This window comes from Ovis aries, chromosome 12 (assembly GCF_016772045.2).
Source record: "Ovis aries strain OAR_USU_Benz2616 breed Rambouillet chromosome 12, ARS-UI_Ramb_v3.0, whole genome shotgun sequence".
NCBI classification, from domain to species: Eukaryota; Metazoa; Chordata; class Mammalia; order Artiodactyla; family Bovidae; genus Ovis; species Ovis aries.
This window is the reverse complement of record NC_056065.1, coordinates 11,387,498-11,406,312: the sequence shown is the minus strand read 5'-3', so window position 1 is coordinate 11,406,312 and position 18,815 is coordinate 11,387,498. Positions and strand designations below refer to the sequence as shown.

General features: G+C 42.4%; 2 protein-coding genes across 5 annotated transcripts in view; one reads left to right on the top strand and one right to left on the bottom strand.

Moving 5' to 3' along the window:
• Positions 1-18,166, bottom strand: part of UCHL5 (ubiquitin C-terminal hydrolase L5) — a 47,593-nt gene extending 29,427 nt beyond the window's left edge. For 2 of the 4 annotated variants that reach the window (XM_004013585.6, XM_012187008.5), the window contains exons 1-3: positions 17,965-18,166; positions 8,083-8,146; positions 5,994-6,099 (exon numbers count right to left, since the gene is read on the bottom strand). In XM_004013585.6, coding sequence (XP_004013634.2) covers positions 5,994-6,099; positions 8,083-8,146; positions 17,965-18,040 — 246 coding nt within the window. In that variant the 5' untranslated portion in view covers positions 18,041-18,166. Of the gene's footprint in view, positions 1-3,757; positions 3,885-5,993; positions 6,100-8,082; positions 8,147-17,964 lie in introns of those variants that run through there. The other 2 variants (XM_042257069.2, XM_060396019.1) reach the window with 1 other exon arrangement.
• Positions 18,167-18,402: 236 nt separating this feature from the next.
• Positions 18,403-18,815, top strand: part of RO60 (Ro60, Y RNA binding protein) — a 30,896-nt gene continuing 30,483 nt past the window's right edge. Inside the window, exon 1 of the mRNA XM_015099149.4 lies at positions 18,403-18,572. The gene's annotated coding sequence lies outside the window, so the exon portion shown is untranslated. The remainder of the gene's footprint in view (positions 18,573-18,815) is intronic.

Here is an 18,815-nt window from a genome sequence, read left to right as displayed (position 1 = left end):
TTTCTCTGGGAAATCCCATGGACAGAGGAGCCTGGTGGGCTACAGAGTCCATGGGGTCACAAAAGAGTAGGACAGGACTTAGTGACTAAACAACAGCACACAACTGCTTATTTTTCATGCATGTTCATGCAATCACTATTGTACACCATGCAAAATAAGTTGGATAAACCTTAATATAAAATTAACCTAAAAAAGTCAGTCCCCCGTAACTATTAATAAATACACAGAACATGATACTTTTTATAAAGTTAAAATTTTATACATACGCAGCCATTTCAGGATTAGGAAAACTACAGAAAGTAGAAAGCAAGGAAATGAGATACAGAATTCAACATGCAGGTTACTCAGATGAAGGGACGGAGGATGAAAGTCATGTGGGGGGACACAGGGAATGACAGATGGTGGGTTTACTTGGGCAGGTTTACTAGGGTGAGTTCTAAGGTGCTTACTAGTTATAAAGTAACCAAATGAGTAAAGTAAAGGAGGGCAGGAATGTATGTCACCAATCAGGGATAATAGTAATTCCATTTCGTGGACCGGAAGGTCAATTTTTTAAAAAGGAGAAAAGCAAAGCACAGGCATCATCGACTGATATGCTCTCTTCCTTAGTCACTACCCCCCACAAGGCTTCCCTGGTGGCTCAGATGGTAAGGTGCCTGCCTGCAAAGTGGGAAACCCAGGTTCGATCCCTGGGTCAGGAAGATCCTCTGGAGAAGGAAATGGCAACCCACTCCAGCACTCTTGCCTGGAAAATCCCATGGACGGAGGAGCCTGACAGGCTACAGTCCATGGGGTCGCAAAGAGTTGGACACAACTGAACGACTTCACTTAGTCACTCCCAATCGTTACACATTAAAGGTGCTAGTTACTTTATCTCTTAAGTGATACTCAAGTCTGTTCACATCTATCCCTACTAGGAGTGTTACCTACTCTGGCATGGACTTCTACAGAAGTCTATTAACTGCTATGTCATCTCTACCCTATACCACTCCTTCTTCCTCAAACACACTCCCCACACGGGAGCCAAAGTGATCTCCTCTAAATGAAAATCTAATCATATCACCCTTCTTAAAACACCTCAGTAAACTTCTACTGCTCTTAGGATACAGACAAAGGGCTCAAGCATGATTCGCCTCTGTTGGCACCTTGGCAGGAAGCGGGGAGTCAGTCTCTAATATCCACCTTCTCCCTCTTCCAGAACAAAGGACTCACATGTATCTGGGTCCACATTCACCTGGAATGAAGACAGCTCCCCAGTCTCCTCTGCCACTAAGTAGTCATATGACTGAGTTCTAGCCAAAGAGAAGAAAGCAGGCGGCACAGGCAAATTCTAGAAAACGTCCGTCAAAAAGGAGGGTGCTGTCCTCTCCTACTGTCAAGGATGTGGAGTTGAGAAGAAACAGCTGAAATTCCAACTATCATCTCGGACCAAGAAGTAACTCTGGAACAGAAAGCACATACAACGGAACAAAGCAAAAGAGCCTGCCACCCGGCTGGCTTTGACAGTGGATGGGAAAGAGAAAAACCTGTCTTTCTCACAAAGCGTTGCTTCTCTACAGTTGATCAGACTAAACCCTGACTCACGTGCTGCTTGTATTTCTTGCCACCCTGCCCGTGTTCTCTCTAGCCCAGCTGTACTGGCCTTCTTCCAGTGCACGCTACCAGCCCTACTCCTTTCTATCATACAGCTGTAGTAATCTGGGATGATCCTCCGCTTCCTTCCCCCACTTAATACCTACTTAACCTTTAGATTTCAGCTGAATTGTCACTTACTCAGGGACGCTTTCTCAGATCTCCCTGAAAGGTCAGTCCCATTTTCATGTGTGTAGTGAAGAATTTAGCCTCGCCCTAAAAGAGGCCTGGCCTTGGCCCTTGGCTCCTGGGAGGTAATCTCTAAGCTCATGAAGAGCCATGCCTGGTAAAAGCGTCTGTGTTCACCTGGAGGCAGGGCACCACACAGATAGTCTCACAATGTGACTGGGGTGGGTTCTGGATCAACGGCTCAGTCTTCATGTGGCTGGAGACTGAGGGCCACTAAAAACTGGATCCCAGGAATCAGCTGAGATGGCCTGAATACCGCGCACTTTGCCACAATCACCGCCAGTGAAGTTGGTGCTGTCCGTGACTCCCCTGGGAGAAGACAACCAGAAGCAGTGTACAGAGAACGCTCTTGGCCTCTGACCCATGTGCCTCTTTACATGGCTGAGTTTAATCTCTCCTCTCACTGTAATAAAGTCATCATGTGACTAAAACATAGTTTATTACACAGCTTATGGTAAGGTCTATGACTTTAACAAACTACAGAACCTGAGGATGGGTTTGGGGACTCCCCAAACTTGCAAGTGTCAGAAGGGAAGGTGGACTGAAGACCCAAAACCCTGCAGTTAGTGTCCACAGTGAGCGTACTCTTAATAGATTATTTTCAAACTTCACAAGGTGGTTCACTCCATGCAGCATTTATTTCCGCTACAGTATTTCATTTCACTGCTTAACCAATCTCCTCCACTAAACTCTAAACACTTTGGAGGGCAGGGATCCTGACCACTGCTTGTCTCTCAAGCACCTGTCACAGTGTCTGGCACACTGCAGACACACAACCGATCTTTCCTGAAAGACTGAACAGGCGGAGTCACACACACACCCAATACCACCATAGCATGACCTTAACAATACATCAAACAGACCTCAGCTTCTCATCGGTGAAACAGCAGTGAGACAACAATGTTTTGCAGAGAAGCATTACCAAAAAGGTTATTCTTGGATCCTTAAACACAAATAAATCATTATCAGAAGGCAATTTCTTTTCTCAATATTTTGTTAATCAATGACCCACACACCTGCATACGTCCAATTACAGCATATGATTAGCGTAAGACAGGCAGTAACATTCTCTAAATTGATGTGATTCCATATGGAAATAACAAAAATGTTCTTAAAAATTAGAAAAATCACCTGAAGGATGAAACTGTCTGTTCCCTACTTCTTCTGTACTATCTAGATTATCACACACTATGATTATAATTATATTATTATAATTATTATAGTACAATGGTACTTATATAAATATAAAATATTACAACTCACAAATGGATTATTTGCATTACATGAGAAGAATCTCAAAATGTTTACCCTTAAGAAGTGAGTTAAAAAATTACAGGACACTTATACTAAGGACGACAGAGGATGAGGTGGTTGGATGGCATCACCAACTCAATGGACATGAGTTTGGGTAAACTCCAGGAGTTGGTGATGGACAGGGAAGCCTACCGTGATGCAGTCCATGGGGTGGCAAAGAGTTGGACACGACTGAGCAACTGAACTGAGTGATCTATGCTTTTAAAAGAAGTAGTGGTGTGATATGGGATGGACTTCAACGTAGCAGTGCCTTGGTTTGCACCCAGCTCTGCCACTGACTAGCCGCATAACTTGGGCAAGTTTCTTAATCTCTCTGGGACTCAGTTTCCACATCTGTGAAATAATGAGGAAGTTGTAAAACCACATAGGGTTGTTGTGAGGATCAGTTACTACAAGTAAATTAATAATAAAAAATAAGATATATGTAAGTACCTAATAAACCTTCAGTATGTTATCTAATACTGTTATGTGCACTGAAATGGAACAAAATCAAGTTTCAAGTGAAAAAAGAACCAAAATATTTTGCACAACAGTCAAACTTCAGTTAAAAAAATGATAATAAGAATGTGTCAACAGATGGATAGAAATTGTGGGAGGTAGTACAGAATGTGAAACGACAAACCTGGGCTTTAGACCTGGGTTTAAATTCTGGATCCACCATGTACTAGTTGTGGGACCTCAGCCAAGTAAATTTTCCTAGGCCTCAATTTCTTCATCTGTGAAATGAGGATAACAACCTCACAGGGCTGCTGCAAGGATTAAATAAATAATATAGTCTAAAGCACAATATCTGGCACACAACAGGAATGGTAAATATTGGCTTCCATTGGTACTGTTATCATGACAGTAATAAATGAGACATGCCTGTCTTACCCACCATTATACCCCTAGTATCTAAAATAAAGTCTAGCACAAAGGAAGTGCTCAACAACTATTTGATGATTAATGAATGAGTCAAACTGCTGGGAGGGGTTAGCAGACACAGGTGTATATTCACTCGTCATGACATTTCTGTAACTTAAGTACTTTAACTACAAAATGATAAAATAATGTTTTTCTAATCCTTTAAGTAAAGCAAGAAAATTCTAATTTTTTTAAAAACACTCCGTTCTTAAAAGTTGGGAGGAAAACAAAGAAGTAATAAAAGAAGAGGAAAAAGAAAAACAAATTACAAAGTGGAATAGGAAACGTTAGGTTAAAAGGGCAGTAATGAGAATTAACAGTTTTATTGTTTCCACCTTTCTAAAGGTTTAACAGTTTATCTTAATCTTTTGAGTCTTAGAAAGCAGTGCTATTTTCAAACAAATGCAATCATCTTTAGCTTAGATTTTCTATATTAATCGAGCCTCTTTCAGCATTCTCTTTTCCAGCTTTTCCAAACAATAGACTCTAAAATATGCAGGCATCTAATAATGTTGCTTCAATGTTTATTGTATACATTAGACCTGCAGTTCTCAAAATGGGAGACCTGGACCCCTGGGAACTTCTAAGACCATTTGCAAGGGATCTGTGAGCTCAAAATTGTCTCCATAATAAGTCCAGGACAGTCTTTGGTTTTCCCCTGCTTTCATATTTGCACTGCAGCACAAAAGCAATCGTGGGTAACACTGCTGCTATTTTATTAACATACTTAGGCAGTGGTACTAAATTCTCTCACTGACACATAGGTATAATTCTAAAAACTAGCAAAACAAAAACCAGTTTTTACTGAAGAACATCTTTGATAAAGCAGTAAAAATTATTTTAATTTCATTTTGACCACAGAGTATAATTCTTTAATATTTGCTGAGTGAAACAGGAAATACAAATACACCACTTTTACTATAAACCAAAATATGCCAGTCAATTCCAGGAAAGGCGCCCTTGCTACTGTTTGAACTGTCAGCTAAGTTTTCTCCAGGAACATAATTTTTACTTGAAAGGACATATGGCAGATAAATACAGTAGTTCAGACTGTATCTGGCAGTTATTTTCTTGAAATGTGTGAATTGAGTCTGTCACTTCAAGGAAAACACCTGATAATATTTGGTATCCTTGATAAAATTTGAACTTTCAAGTGAAAATTAGAATTTTATAAGACTTAGACCCACCTCTGTGAGTTTAAAAGTTTCATAATCATACATACTAACATTTACAAAATCAAAATCAGTTGGTAAATTTTCAAAATGACCAACACACAATGTTATCAGATGCTGCATGAGTAAAAGATCCTTTTGAAGAGCAAGATAAACCTAAGGATTTTAATAAAACGAAGTACGAAGTTTACTAATATGAGTTCAGATTTCACATTGCAACCAATCTTTAGAAGAAGAACATTTTTGGAGTTTTGATATCAAAGAATATCCATAATTTCCTAGAAAAGAAATGAACATACTCCTTCCTCCTCAACTATATACGTGTCTGAGACTAAATTTTCTTCATATATTTCAAATGAAAACAAGACAAAACAAAAATATTGCAATGGACTGAATAAAGCTGATAGGAGAAGCCAGCTGTGTCCTATTAACCCCGACATTAAAGAGATTTACAAAAATGTAAAGCAATGCAGTCTTTTCACTACTCTTGCTTTGGTAAATATACATATGTTTTATTTAAAGAATGTTATCATTAATAGAATTTACTCTTTTAAATCCATTAATAAATACTTTAAATGTCTCAGTTTAATATCTAAATGATAAATATTAATAAATAAAATTCAAATAAAGAAGCTCTTCGGGGATCTCAATAATTTTAAGAATGTTAAGGAATCCTAAGACCAAGAAACTTGAGAACTGCTACACTAGAGACACACAGGTGGAAAACACACAGGTTGATAAAAAGCATTGCTCTTGAGACTTCAGAGTGTCCAACGACCATACCTGCTTGGCAAAAAAAATTGTGTCCAGTCTAGAGTCCTGAACCACAGAGCCTGCTGGTTCTTCTCCTGGTTGCCACTTGAAAAGAAAAATCAACCCATGAACTGGCCTACAAAATAAAATACAAATTAGTGACACCAAACCCAGCTTCCTATACGTGCTATGCTTAGTCACTCAGTCATGTCCAACTCTTTGTGACCCCATAGACTGTAGCCTGCCAGGTTCCTCTGTCCATGGGGATTCTCCAGGCAAGAATCCTGGAGTGGGTTGCCATGCCCTCCTCCAGGGGATCTTCCCAACCCAGGGATCAAACCCAGGTGTCCCGTACTGCAGGAAGATTCTTTACTTCTATAAAACATTGTCAATATATTAAGTTTTAGTCACTTACTTAAGAAATACAGTGCAAATGAAGTAAATGAGAGAAAATTTTTTACGATTTCTACTGCTACTCATCGGAGAAGGCAATGGCAACCCACTCCAGTACTCTTGCCTGGAAAATCCCGTGGACGGAGAAGCCTGGTCCTGGGGTCCAGTCCATGGGGTCGCTAACAGTCAGACATGACTGAGCGACTTCACTTTCACTTTTCACTTTCATGCATTGGAGAAGGAAATGGCAACCCACTCCAGTGTTCTTGCTTGGAGAATCCCAGGGGTGGGGGAGCCTGGTGGGCTGCCGTCTATGGGGTCGCACAGAGTCAGACACGACTGAAGCGACTTAGCAGCAGCAGCAGCAGCAGCATTGCTACTCATAGTTACTAGAATGTTGCCCAAGATAAGGCTAACAAAACTTAAAATTACATCAATTAAAATGGAATTATAATGAAAGGTATATTCTTAAACCTGCGGATTATTCAGTTCTACCATTTATCACCCTCACTTAAAACCAGAACGAACACGGCAAAACTAGAAGTTGTTAGCCCTAGAGTGAATTCCAATATACAGGAACAAAGTTCACGTAGGATGCTTACAGATAAATCAGCTGATGGCATATATACTGCAAACTATGTAATTACTGGATGGATGCTGCATCTCACACACTTCCCTACAATGGTTGTTACCACTGAACAATTAAATCACCACGTGAGGAGTCTCTCCAGTCTTTATCACTACCTTCCACACAACAAATTCTTTCCTATTCAGCAAAGACAGGTTAAATGATACACTGTTAATTAATCTTCCCTGATCATCCTCTTACTCCATCCAAAATGACTGTTCCTTTTGTGGGGAAGGAGAAAAATGGGGGGAGGGGGGTCGTTAAACTATTTCCTTACTAAAGATATTAAAAGCACATCCCTAGAGTCCCTATTCCAGGACCCTAAGAATGCTTCCCACATCGAAAACTCTTCTAGCCTTCCATCTGTAATACAGGGCTGGTGCTTGTGGACACAGAGGTTTCAGGGTTAGGGAGAGACTCAGACAAGTGACTCCAGTCAGAAGGATGGGGTAAGAGGAAGGTACTTCCAGGAATCAACATTTGGAATCTGAACTGGAACCTCCCCAAGAGGCAATGTAATAATGTAGGGGAAAAAGGTTCTGAATTATTATCAATACATTGGGTTAGCCAAGTACATTATCTATTAAATACAGTTTTGTAGACTGACCTATTATTCACGTGTTTTGTGTTTGTGTTAAAATGTGTTCCACGTTCTAACACTATCGATCTATAAAGTGAATGTTGTTAAAAAAAAAAAAAAAGTTGACCAATCAGTACTTTGTTGATATGGAATTACACAGACCTAGTTTTGAATCCCTTGTGAATTACTTATCTATAAGCATCGGATTCTTGGTTATAAAATGGGAATAATATCGACCTTTTTTTGTTTTTGAAAGTCACTCAGTCATGTCTGATTTTTTGGACTACACAGTCCGTGGAATTCTCTAGGCCAAAATACTGGAGTGGGTAGCCTTTCCCTTCTCTAGGGGATCTTCACAACCCAGGGATTGAACCCAGGTCTCTCATATTGCAGGCAGATTCTTTACCAACTGAGTTATGAGGGAAGCCCCTTACACAGTTGAAAAATATAAAGGAGAAAATGGGCTTAAGTTTGCTTAAGTATAGACATATTTTTAACATAATTTAAAACATACTTACTTTAATTTTTCAAAATTCTCAGGCTCTAAACTCCATATTTCTTCTACTTGGGCACCTCGGCAACCTGAAATAAATTATTTCTTCAGAAGACAAAACAATGCATTTCCCCCTTCACCATTAAATAAAATACCAACAGAAAGAAATGCACATTTAGGGGCAATATGACATGACAAATTAAAATGGCAAAACTGATCAAGTTCACAGCAAATCCTAGCCCTTTCTTTACTATTTTCTAATTATTTACAAAGGGAGTATATTAAAAACTGTCCCCACTGATTTTCACTGAAGCACCACCCATGACTGTCCCTTCTCAGTCTCTCTCTCTGACTCCTCTTCATCCACCCTCTTCACTCAGCTGCTAAGTTCCCACAATTCTGCCCATGGCTCTCTTTCTTCCTTATTGTCCACTTGATCCATAAAGTGGTAATACGTAACTAGCACTTAACAGCGACTTTCAGATCACGTATTCAGTCCTGATCCCTTTCCAAAATTCCAATACTATACATTTTAAAATACAAATTACTATACAAATTAAATTAAAATTTTATACTATACAAATTAAAATTTTAATTTAATGTCAACTACATCAGAGTCCCCCAGTGGTTCTCAACCAAGATAATCCCCCTCTCCCTCACGAACGTTTCAAAATGTCTGAAGACACTTTTACTGCCACTATTGTCACTTGTGGGGGGGGCAGCAACTCGTAGGTAGAAGCCAGAGATACTGAACATCCTACAATGCACAGGATAGCACCCAAAAACAAATAATTACCTGGCCCAAAGTGTCAAAACAAAATAACTATCAAACCCAAAGTGTCTAATCCCAACAAGGCAAGAGAACCAAGGTGGAGAACCCAGCTCTAGTAGTTCATATCGTGGTAATGTTAAAATGTGGCCTCCAAATTGCCAGGGTCTGAACCCTGCCTCCACTACCAGTGACCTTCTCGCTCCCCATACTCATAGAGCTGTTGTGAGGAATAAAGGAGATTACTTATTATCTCATAAGATAATTTATTATGAATGACATACATTCAATATAGTGCCTTCACACACTTTACGGAGAAGGAAATGGCAACCCACTCCAGTATTCTTGCCTGGAGAATTCCACGGACAGAGGAGCCTGGTGGGCTTATAGTCCATGGGGTCACAGTCAGACACGACTGAGTAACTAACACTTTCACACACTTTTAGGGTTCACTAAATGTCAGGTAGTAGTATTATCATGAGAAAAAAACAAAACCAAAAAAACAGTCATATTTACCAGTAACTTCAATGGATAAAGTGCTTTAAATGGATTTTCTCTAACTCCTACAAAACAAGTATTATGTGAAAGAGGCTTAGGGATAGTAGGTGTCTTGCCTAAATTCACTACAACTAACATATGCCAAAAAATTAATTAAAACATGCCTGGTTCCAAAGTCTGGGCATTTTTCTAATACTCCAGATTATTTTCCAGTCAGAGATGGAGAAGCCTTTAGACCAACTGCAAAAATGAGTGGTTAAAAAAAAAAAAAATTGGACCAACGACCAACCAACTCTGTGACTTTGAGCATTTATACCGTTTACTACCACAATTTGCTCCGTTCAGCAAATATCTATTAGCACCCACTCAGGTATTAAAGCTACAGGTACGAGGAGAGTTACTACGTTATTTGTGCGTGTAATCACTCTATTGTGTCCGACTCTTTGTGACCCCATGGACTGCAGTCCACTAGGCTCCTCTGTCCACAGGGATTCTCCAGGCAAGATTACTGGAGTGGGTGGCCTATACCTTCTCAGGGGACCTTCCTGACCCCAGAATCAAACCGGGGTCTCCTGAATTGCAGGTGGACTCTTTGCCAGCTGAGCTACCAAGGAAGCCCTATGCTATTTGTAGTAGAGAAGAACTAGAAACAACCCACATATGTATAACAGGTTTCTAGACGTCCACATAATTAAGCTGGGGGAAAAACCTTACGAAACTGAACCTATACTTATGCGAGTAACAAGAAAGGGCACAAAAGGGCACTGATGCGACTGTTAACACTGGTTAACTATTGTAAATCTACCATGAAAAGACCAAACATTAGAACACTGCACATACCACACAGAAACACAATGACAAAAGTCACTGAATTAAGAGTCCCAAAGTCTTTTGTAAAGGTATACTTTCAAGTGGTGGCACTGTTTAAATAACCTTATGTTTGACACATACACATCTTTGCAAAAGGAAAACACAGTACTCAACTTGATGTATAAGGAGATAGATGTTTCTAATCTATCTAATATTGCCAACATCCACTGGACCATGGAAAAAGCAAGACAGTTCCAGAAAAACATCTATTTCTGCTTTATTGACTATGCCAAAGCCTTTGACTGTGCGGATCACAATAAACTGTGGAAAATTCTGAAAGAGATGGGAATACCAGACCACCTGACCTGTCTCTTGAGAAACTCATATGCAGGGCAGGAAGCAACAGTTAGAACTGGACATGGAACAACACACTGGTTCCAAATAGGAAAAGGAATACATCAAGGCTGTATATTGTCACCCTGCTTATTTAACTTATATACAGAGTACATCATGAGAAACGCTGGGCTGGAAGAAGCACAAGCTGGAATCAAGATTGCCGGGAGAAATATCAATCACCGCAGATATGCAGATGACACCACCCTTATGGCAGAAAGTGAAGAGGAACTAAAAAGCCTCTTGATGAAAGTGAAAGAGGAGAGCGAAAAAGTCGGCTTAAAGCTCAACATTCAGAAAATGAAGATCATGGCATCTGGTCCCATCACTTCATGGGAAATAGATGGGAAAACAGTGGAAACAGTGTCACACTTTACTTTTGGGGGCTCCAAAATCACTGCAGAGGGTGACTGCAGCCATGAAATTAAAAGATGCTTACTCCTTGGAAGGAAAGTTATGACCAACCTGGATACCACATTCAAAAGCAGAGACATTACTTTGCTGACAAAGGTCCGTCTAGTCAAGGCTATGGTTTTTCCAGTAGTCATGTATGGATGTGAGAGTTGGACTGTGAAGAAGGCTAAGCACCGAAGAACTGATGCTTTTGAACTGTGTTGCTGGAGAAGACTCTTGAGAGTCCCTTGGTCTGCAAGGAGATCCAACCAGTCCATTCTAAAGATCAGTCCTAGGTGTTCTTTGGAAGGAGTGATGCTAAAGAGCGACTGAACTGAACTGAATAATCGCCTTGTGAAAAAGTTTAAGTGTTAGTTGCTCAGTCGTGTCCAACTCTTTGAATCCCCACAGACTGTAGCCCACAGGCTCCTTTGTCCATTAAATTCTCCTGGCAAGAATACTGCAGTGGGTTTCCATTCCCTTCTCCAGGGGATCTTCCCAAATCAGAGATAGAACCTGGGTCTCCTGCATTGCAGGTATATTCTTTACCATCTGAGCCACCAGGGAAGCCCAATAATCCCTTTATGTACATTCAATTTCAAATCATGCAGATTATAATGGAAATAAAAATAATCAATGACTCAAGAGGCCTGGGTTGTAATCCTAGCAATGGCTTTAAGTTCTTTGCCTTTAGCAAGAAAATGTCTTTGAGCCTCACTTTCCTCAAGTTTAAAATGAGAATACTACCTGCTTTATCTAATTCACAAAATTCTCTAGTGAGGTATACATTCTCAAATACCAAGCACAAAGTATCACCATGCTGACTTCTCTAATATTTATTAAGTAAAATGTTGAGTGGGAGTTGAACTTTAAAAAGTTAATGAATTGCTGGTATTTAACAAATATATTCAGCACTCTGTATCTATAGGTTCTGTATGCGTGATTCAACCAAACACAGGTTGAAAATATATGTCAAGCACGGTATTAGGTCCTAACAAGGCCAGAAAATAATAAAATACTTTAACAATATTTAAAAACTTCAACCTGGGGCTTTTCCAATCAATGGCTCAGCAGTAAAGAATCCACCTGCAAGTGCAGGAGATGCAAGAGACACAGGGTCGATCCCCAGGTCGGGAAGATCCCCTGGAGAATGAAATGGCAAACCACTCCAGTATCCTTGCCTGAACAATCCCATGGACAGAGAAGCCTGGTGGGTTACAGTCCATGGGGTGGCAAAGAGTGGGACACAACAAGCACACAGAGACACGTACAAGAACTTCAACCTAGCAGGAAACACATATCTATGACTCAAAGACTATGCAGGCTGCATAGTTTGCATATGAAAGGTACATGGGCTGTGTTCTGCAAGTTAAGAGGTAGCAGACTACCACTGCAGGTCGGAAAAAAACTTTAAAGAACAGCTAACCTGGGCCTTAAATAGGATAACCAAATAATCTGCCATTCAAACCAGAACACCGCTTTTATTGAACTGATTTTACTTAATAAAACATTAAATAAATTTTTAATTAAATTCATTCATTAAACTGTTTAAAAATATTTATAGATTGACAAACACATTTATACTATAGTGCTGGTGGCTCCATAAAAGAGCTCTATTGAGAAACTAATTCTAAAAATCATTTTCTTAACAACATACCTGGAGTCTTTTTCCCCAAGAAAAATACTCTGGGTAAGTACTCCCAAACTGTTGTGCGTGCTCAGTTGTGTCTCTCTGTGACCACATGAACTGTAGCCTGCCAGGCTTCTCTGTCCAAGGGATTTCTCAGGCAAGAATACTGGAATAGGTTGCCATTTCCTACTTCAAGGCTTCTTCCCGACCCAGGGATTGAACCAGAATCTCTTGTGTTGCCTGAATTAGCAGGTGGATTCTTTAACACTAAGCCACTATCAGTGACTCAAATTTAATTGACTGCTAGGAATGGTATCTTTCAACAAATAGCTTGGACACACTGATTGCCAACCCCATGACCATATAAACAGCTCCACCAGAAGCAGCAGGCATGGCGCCAGCTTATGCACTTCCCACAAAAAACAGCCCCAGATATCTTTCCCAACCCCATTATCTTTTTCAGTTATTACACAGCACAGACAAATGCCATTCAACTGGTGATGTGACAAAATAGGAAAAACGATATGGTCAACTCTTAGGCAATGTCTCCAAAAAGGACTAAACTCAGTTATTAAAAATGAACAAGGAGCCCTAAGTTGGAGGCACTATTAACGTATACCCCTGGTAGCTCAGCTGGTAAAGAATCCACCTGCAATGCAGGAGACCCTGGTTCGATTCCTGCGTCAGGAAGATCTGCTGGAGAAGGGACAGGCTGCTACTCCAGTACTGTGTCCTAGAGAATTCCACGGACTGTACAGTCCATGGGGTCGCGAAGAGTAGGACACAACTGAGCAACTTTCACTCTTAAGAAGGTGCCTTTTTGGAGGTCCCAAAGATAGGAATCAACACTCACTTCAAGTGTACCACATGCACACTCAACTGTTCTTTTATTTCTTGTGTAAATGCCAGGCATTAACTCACCTCTCCCCCTCCCCACAATAACAGACGTGTACCTCATGAGTGTTTGAAATAGACATCCATGTAAAGGAAACACCACACTGGCCCTGAATCCCTCAGAGATGCCTCAACTCATGGGCCAGAGTTGTAGATGATGGAATTGTTTCAGACTTCTTCCCTGCAGACCAAGGTAGGGTCTGTGCAATCACTAATACATACTGTTATGCCTGATTTAATGCCTTAAGCCTTAAGGCCAATACAAAAACTTGAGAAAGTCACCTGGCTTCCTAACATAAACATCCTAAGGGATAAACAGATTTGATACCAGTCCTGCAGGTCCAGTCAGATTAATCAGAGTAGCTGACGGAATGGCATATTTGGTATGTAAGAAAGGATAGATTGTATTGGGAGACAATTCTCAATCAGTTTCTACTGTTACTGCTTGTCTTCTGAGAGAAATTGCGAGGTTCGTTCAGAACTGTCTTTTCAAGAATGTCAAAATAGTAAACAGACTTGAAGATCAGGGATAGTATCCCCCATGTGGGGCAGAGAGAAGATGGATCTGCTGTTTATAATATCATCTCCCTAGAGTCAAAGGTTGAGCAAGTTTGCAAGCAGACTCTAAAGCTGAGGCTCCCAAAGGTCAGGGGTTCCTCAGCTCTGACAGAAACTCATGCCTGTGGCGTTACCTTCACTCCTATGGACTCAAAGGATAAGGACACCAATGCAAACATGAATCTCCTGCTGACTACCGTGCCATGAGTAATACTATTATTTACCTCTATAGCTGAAGCTGTCTACCAGCATCTATAAAATAGTGGCAGGCTCACTTGCTGGCTGGCAAGTAGGCTAAAACCTAACACTTTGTAATTCTTAACAGATGTTGGATTTTTGTCCAATGTCTTTTGCTATTATTGAGATAATCTAATCGTATGGTTTTTCTTATTTAATACGGTGAATTACATTGAATCCCAAATGTTAAACCAACCCTGAATTCCTGGGATAAACCCCTCTCACTCATGACATACTGTCTATTTAATATATTATTGGATTTGATTTGCTAATATTTTGGTTAGAATGTTTGTGTCTACGTTGACAATAGATATGGGTCTGCAGTTTCCTTTTCTTACAATGTCTTTGGTTTGCGTGTTAAAATTAATGCTGACCATCATAAAATGAGATAAGGAGTACTTCTTCTCCAATGTCTCTGGAGAAGTCTGTGTAGAAATGGTATTACTTATTCCTTAAATATTTGCAAGAATTTACTAGTGATGACATTTTGGATAGAGTTTTCCTTGTGGGAAAATTTTAAATTACAATTTCAATTTTTTAAAAACACATAAGGCTATACTGTTTATCAATTACTTCTTGAGTGAGCTTTGGTAATTTGTGTCTAAAGAAATTTGTACACGTCAGCTAAGTTGTCAATTTATTTGCACAAATATTTATTAGAATATTCACTTATCCTTTTAATATCTATAGAATCTGTAATGATATCATCTCTCTTATTCCTGGATATTCATCATCTTTCTCCTCTCCTTTCTTCCGATCAGTATGACTAGAGGTTTATCCATTTTACTGATCTTTGAGACAACAGCTTTTGGTTTCATTGACTTTCTCCACTATTCTTCTCTTTTCTGTTTTACTAAGTTCAACCCTGATCTCTATTATTTCCTTTTATCTGCTTACTATAGGTTTAATCTGCCCTTCTTTTTCTAGTTTACTGAAGGGAAAGCTGGGGTCATTGATTTGCTGCACTAAATCCAGTCCCTGATACTCTATCCTGGGTAGAAGCAGAAATTTACGGCTTCTATTTTTAATTGGTAGACTATCATAGTTTGTTTTACTCAATTTATTAATCATGTATGCACTGTATCAATTAAAAATATAGATCTGCTCCATCAGTTTCTTAACACAAGAACTTTGTTTTACCCTGATGTTATATTCCACCAGAATTTTTAATTATATAATCACTGAACTCACAATTTCCCCTTCAGCGAAGAAACTTAAAACTACAGTACCACCTATAAAACAGTAAGATGTTTCACTTTTGAAATAATAAACTTCCAAAAGCTTTTTTAAATCCATGACGTGAATGAGGGGAAAAAAAAGACAGAAATAAACTTTTTGTCTCTTTGAAGCAGCTGATAATGATGAACAACTTCCATCATTTAACTTTTGGCAAAGTTCTCCTGCTAACTGAGCCAATCATATCGCTTCACTTTTCACAAGTGCAGGTACAGGAGGTGCGGTTCCATATCAGGATTTCCCAGGCAAGAGTACTGGAGTGGGGTGCCATCGCCTTCTCCACTCTTATACATGACTTTACTTAAATCACTTTCAATTCCAAGCTTTCTGCACATATGAAAGTGAAGCAACAGCTGTTAGTAGAATGAACTAAATTTAAAATAAGCAAACTTGTCTGGTACAACATTTTTTAAGGTAACTTTAATATGTCATAATAGTTAAGGTTTTGAAGGTAAAAGTTCATGGTTAAACTGCGCACATTTCAAATTCAGCGTATGTCCAAAGTTGAACCTATTTCCTTGTCCATCAAGCCTACTCTTCTCTTTTACTTCACCAGTCTCCTAAGCTAGTTTGAGGGCAGGCGGAGAAGGGGACGATAGAGGATAAGATGGTTGGATGGCATCACCGACTGAATGGACATGGGTTTGGGTGGACTCCGGGAGTTGGTGATGGACAGGGAGGCCTGGCGCGCTGCAATTCACAGGGTCACAAAGAGTCAGACACGACTGAGAGACTGAACTGAACTGAAGCTAGAGACTAAAGTCATTATCACCTTTCCCCCTTTATCCCACCAGTTCACTGTCCTGTGGACTTAAATAAAGCCAAAATTACTGACTACCTCCTCTCCAAATCACTACTTCATATCGAGCTAACCTTTTCAGATTCTGACCATCTTAAGAGTTTTCTAGTCTCTCACTTCATTCCACTCCAGTGTACTGCACACTACATGTAGTAAATGTTTTTCAATTATAAAAATATCATTTCAGCATTGAAATAGCTGACAGTTCAGTCCCGGGGGATTACAGGCCAATCCACACAACACAGCATGGCACACAATTGGGCCTCAGTTTATCTTTTCAGTTTGGGATTCAAATACTCCTCTAATCTGTTACACTGTTTTAGTCACTTCCAAGGCCCCTTCCCTAGGCTTCTCAGGTGGCGCTAGTGGTAAAGAACGGAGCTAACGGACAGGACTGAGCAGTTGTTCCCTAAGTCATATACTTTAATATCACTACTGTTTATGCCTTTCCTTCTGCCTGTGTTCTTCCAGGACTTGTGTGTAAATACTCTAAGGCAGCAGTTAATATGCCACATTATATACTGTCAGTCAGTTCTTCAGACTAAAAATACCGAAACCCTACCAATATGTCTGAGATATACAGTAGGTAAACAATATATGCGTGATAAATGGTATTTCAAATAGCTATGTACAAGGAACAGTGGGCTTCCTGGTGGCTCAGTGGGAAAAGAACCTGCCTGCAATGCAGGAGACGCAAGAGATACGGGTTCAAGTCCTGGATCGGGAAGATCCCCTGGAGGAGGGCATGGCAACCCACTCCAGTATCCCAGCCTGGAGAATTCCATGGACAGAGGAGCCTGGCAGGCTACAGTCCATGTGGTCACAAAGAGACACAACTGAAGCGACTGAGCATGGACGCAGGACAAACAGTATACATATCAATGTTGAATTTCTACCTTCAGTACAAGTTTTAATAACATACTAGCTAAAATGAATAATACTTTTAAAAAATGTAACAGATAAAAATAAACTTACTGCCAAAGTAGAGAACAGGCAACAAGAACGGCAGAGAAGGCCACCAAGTCGAATACGTTGGTTACTTGGGACCAGAGACAAGGAATAGAGTCAGAAAGCAATTAGGAGGCAAGCATGTGGCCTCTAGAACACTCGCTGGAGAATGCACACTCCCGGAAGCGACAACGAGCTGAACGAGCGAGGTGGCCTGCGCGTTCCGTGTAGCCAGCCCGCGCGGACGGCCGCAGGGCCGATCACACACACTCGACGGGTTCTGCTTCGAATGACTCGGATGTCAGGTTCCCGGGCAGCTTGGGGCCCTGGACCTCCACCCTCGACAAGGCACATCTGACTTTTTTTCTGCAGGACGGATGCCCCGAGACGCGCACCTGGACACACCTGCCCGCGATGGGGGCGCCCAGAGGTGGAAAGAGGAGGCTTCCAAGGCGTAAAAGTGGCAGCCGGGGCGGAGGGCTCGGGCCAGCGAATCCAGTCCTGGAGCGTCGAATCCCGGGTACACGTTCTTGTCCCCGAGATGTGGCTCTCAGATCGCCACGGAAACGCGACTTACCGGTGCTGAAGCCCTGCCTTTCCCCCGCCTCTCCCCGACTCCAGGGTTCGGGAGTCGCCTCCTTTCAGACGCCAGGCTACCGGAGCCGCAGAGAAGCGCTCGTGCCCAGCTCCGGCCTCCTCCCGTAACCCGCCACCGGCCCAGGACTGCCCCCTTGGCTCTCACCAAATCCTTTAATGAGTTCGGTGAAGACCCCGGGGTCGCTCTCCATGAGGCACCACTCCCCGGCATTGCCCGTCATGGCCCCGGCCGCGCGCCGCCCCGCTCCACCTCCGGCTCCGGGCGCCCCGGCCCTCGCTCCTGCCAGCGCCGGCCACAGAGCTCGGCAAACCCGCCGCGGGCTCGTCCACCTCACGTCACCCCGCCTACTTCCCGACAGCCTCCGCGGCGCCGTCACCTGGAACGCGACAGAGCGCGGGCGGACGCTCTAGCCGCCCGGGAGCTGGCGAGACTCTCCCTGGGCCGCGGAGGACGACTAGCGGATTTGGAAGGGCTGGGGGGCGGACGGTCTGGGCAAAATCCGAGAAAAGGCGGGGCCTGGGGCCCCTGAGGAGGGAACATCCGGGCCCCTCGCCGGTCTGGGGCAGGGGCGGGGCGCGGCCGGGGGGCGGGGCTCGCGCCCGGGAGCCGAACCCGGAGGCCCAAGCGGCTTCCCCCGAGCAGTCGTCGCCCGTCAGGCCGCCGTGCGTCGTCGTCTTACGGCGGCGGCGCGTTGCCGCGTAGCGCTTCTCCCAGTGGCGAGGCGGCTTCGGAGGCTTGGCCGCCGGGCACAGGTGAGGGAGCCGCGGGCGGCCGAGTGGCCGCGGCCCTTTGTGCGGTCTGAGCGGCGCGGGGGGTGGGGGGCCGGATGCGCAGGGTCCGGCCGGTCCTTCGTGGCTCTCGCTCCGCATCTCCGCGGCCGGAGCAGACCTCCTCCCGCCCCGACTCGGGGCTCTGCCCGTCTCGGGTGTGGGGGGAGCGGAACCGGCCGCTCCGTGAGCCTCCCCGCTGGGCCGGACCCTTCCGGAAGACCGGAC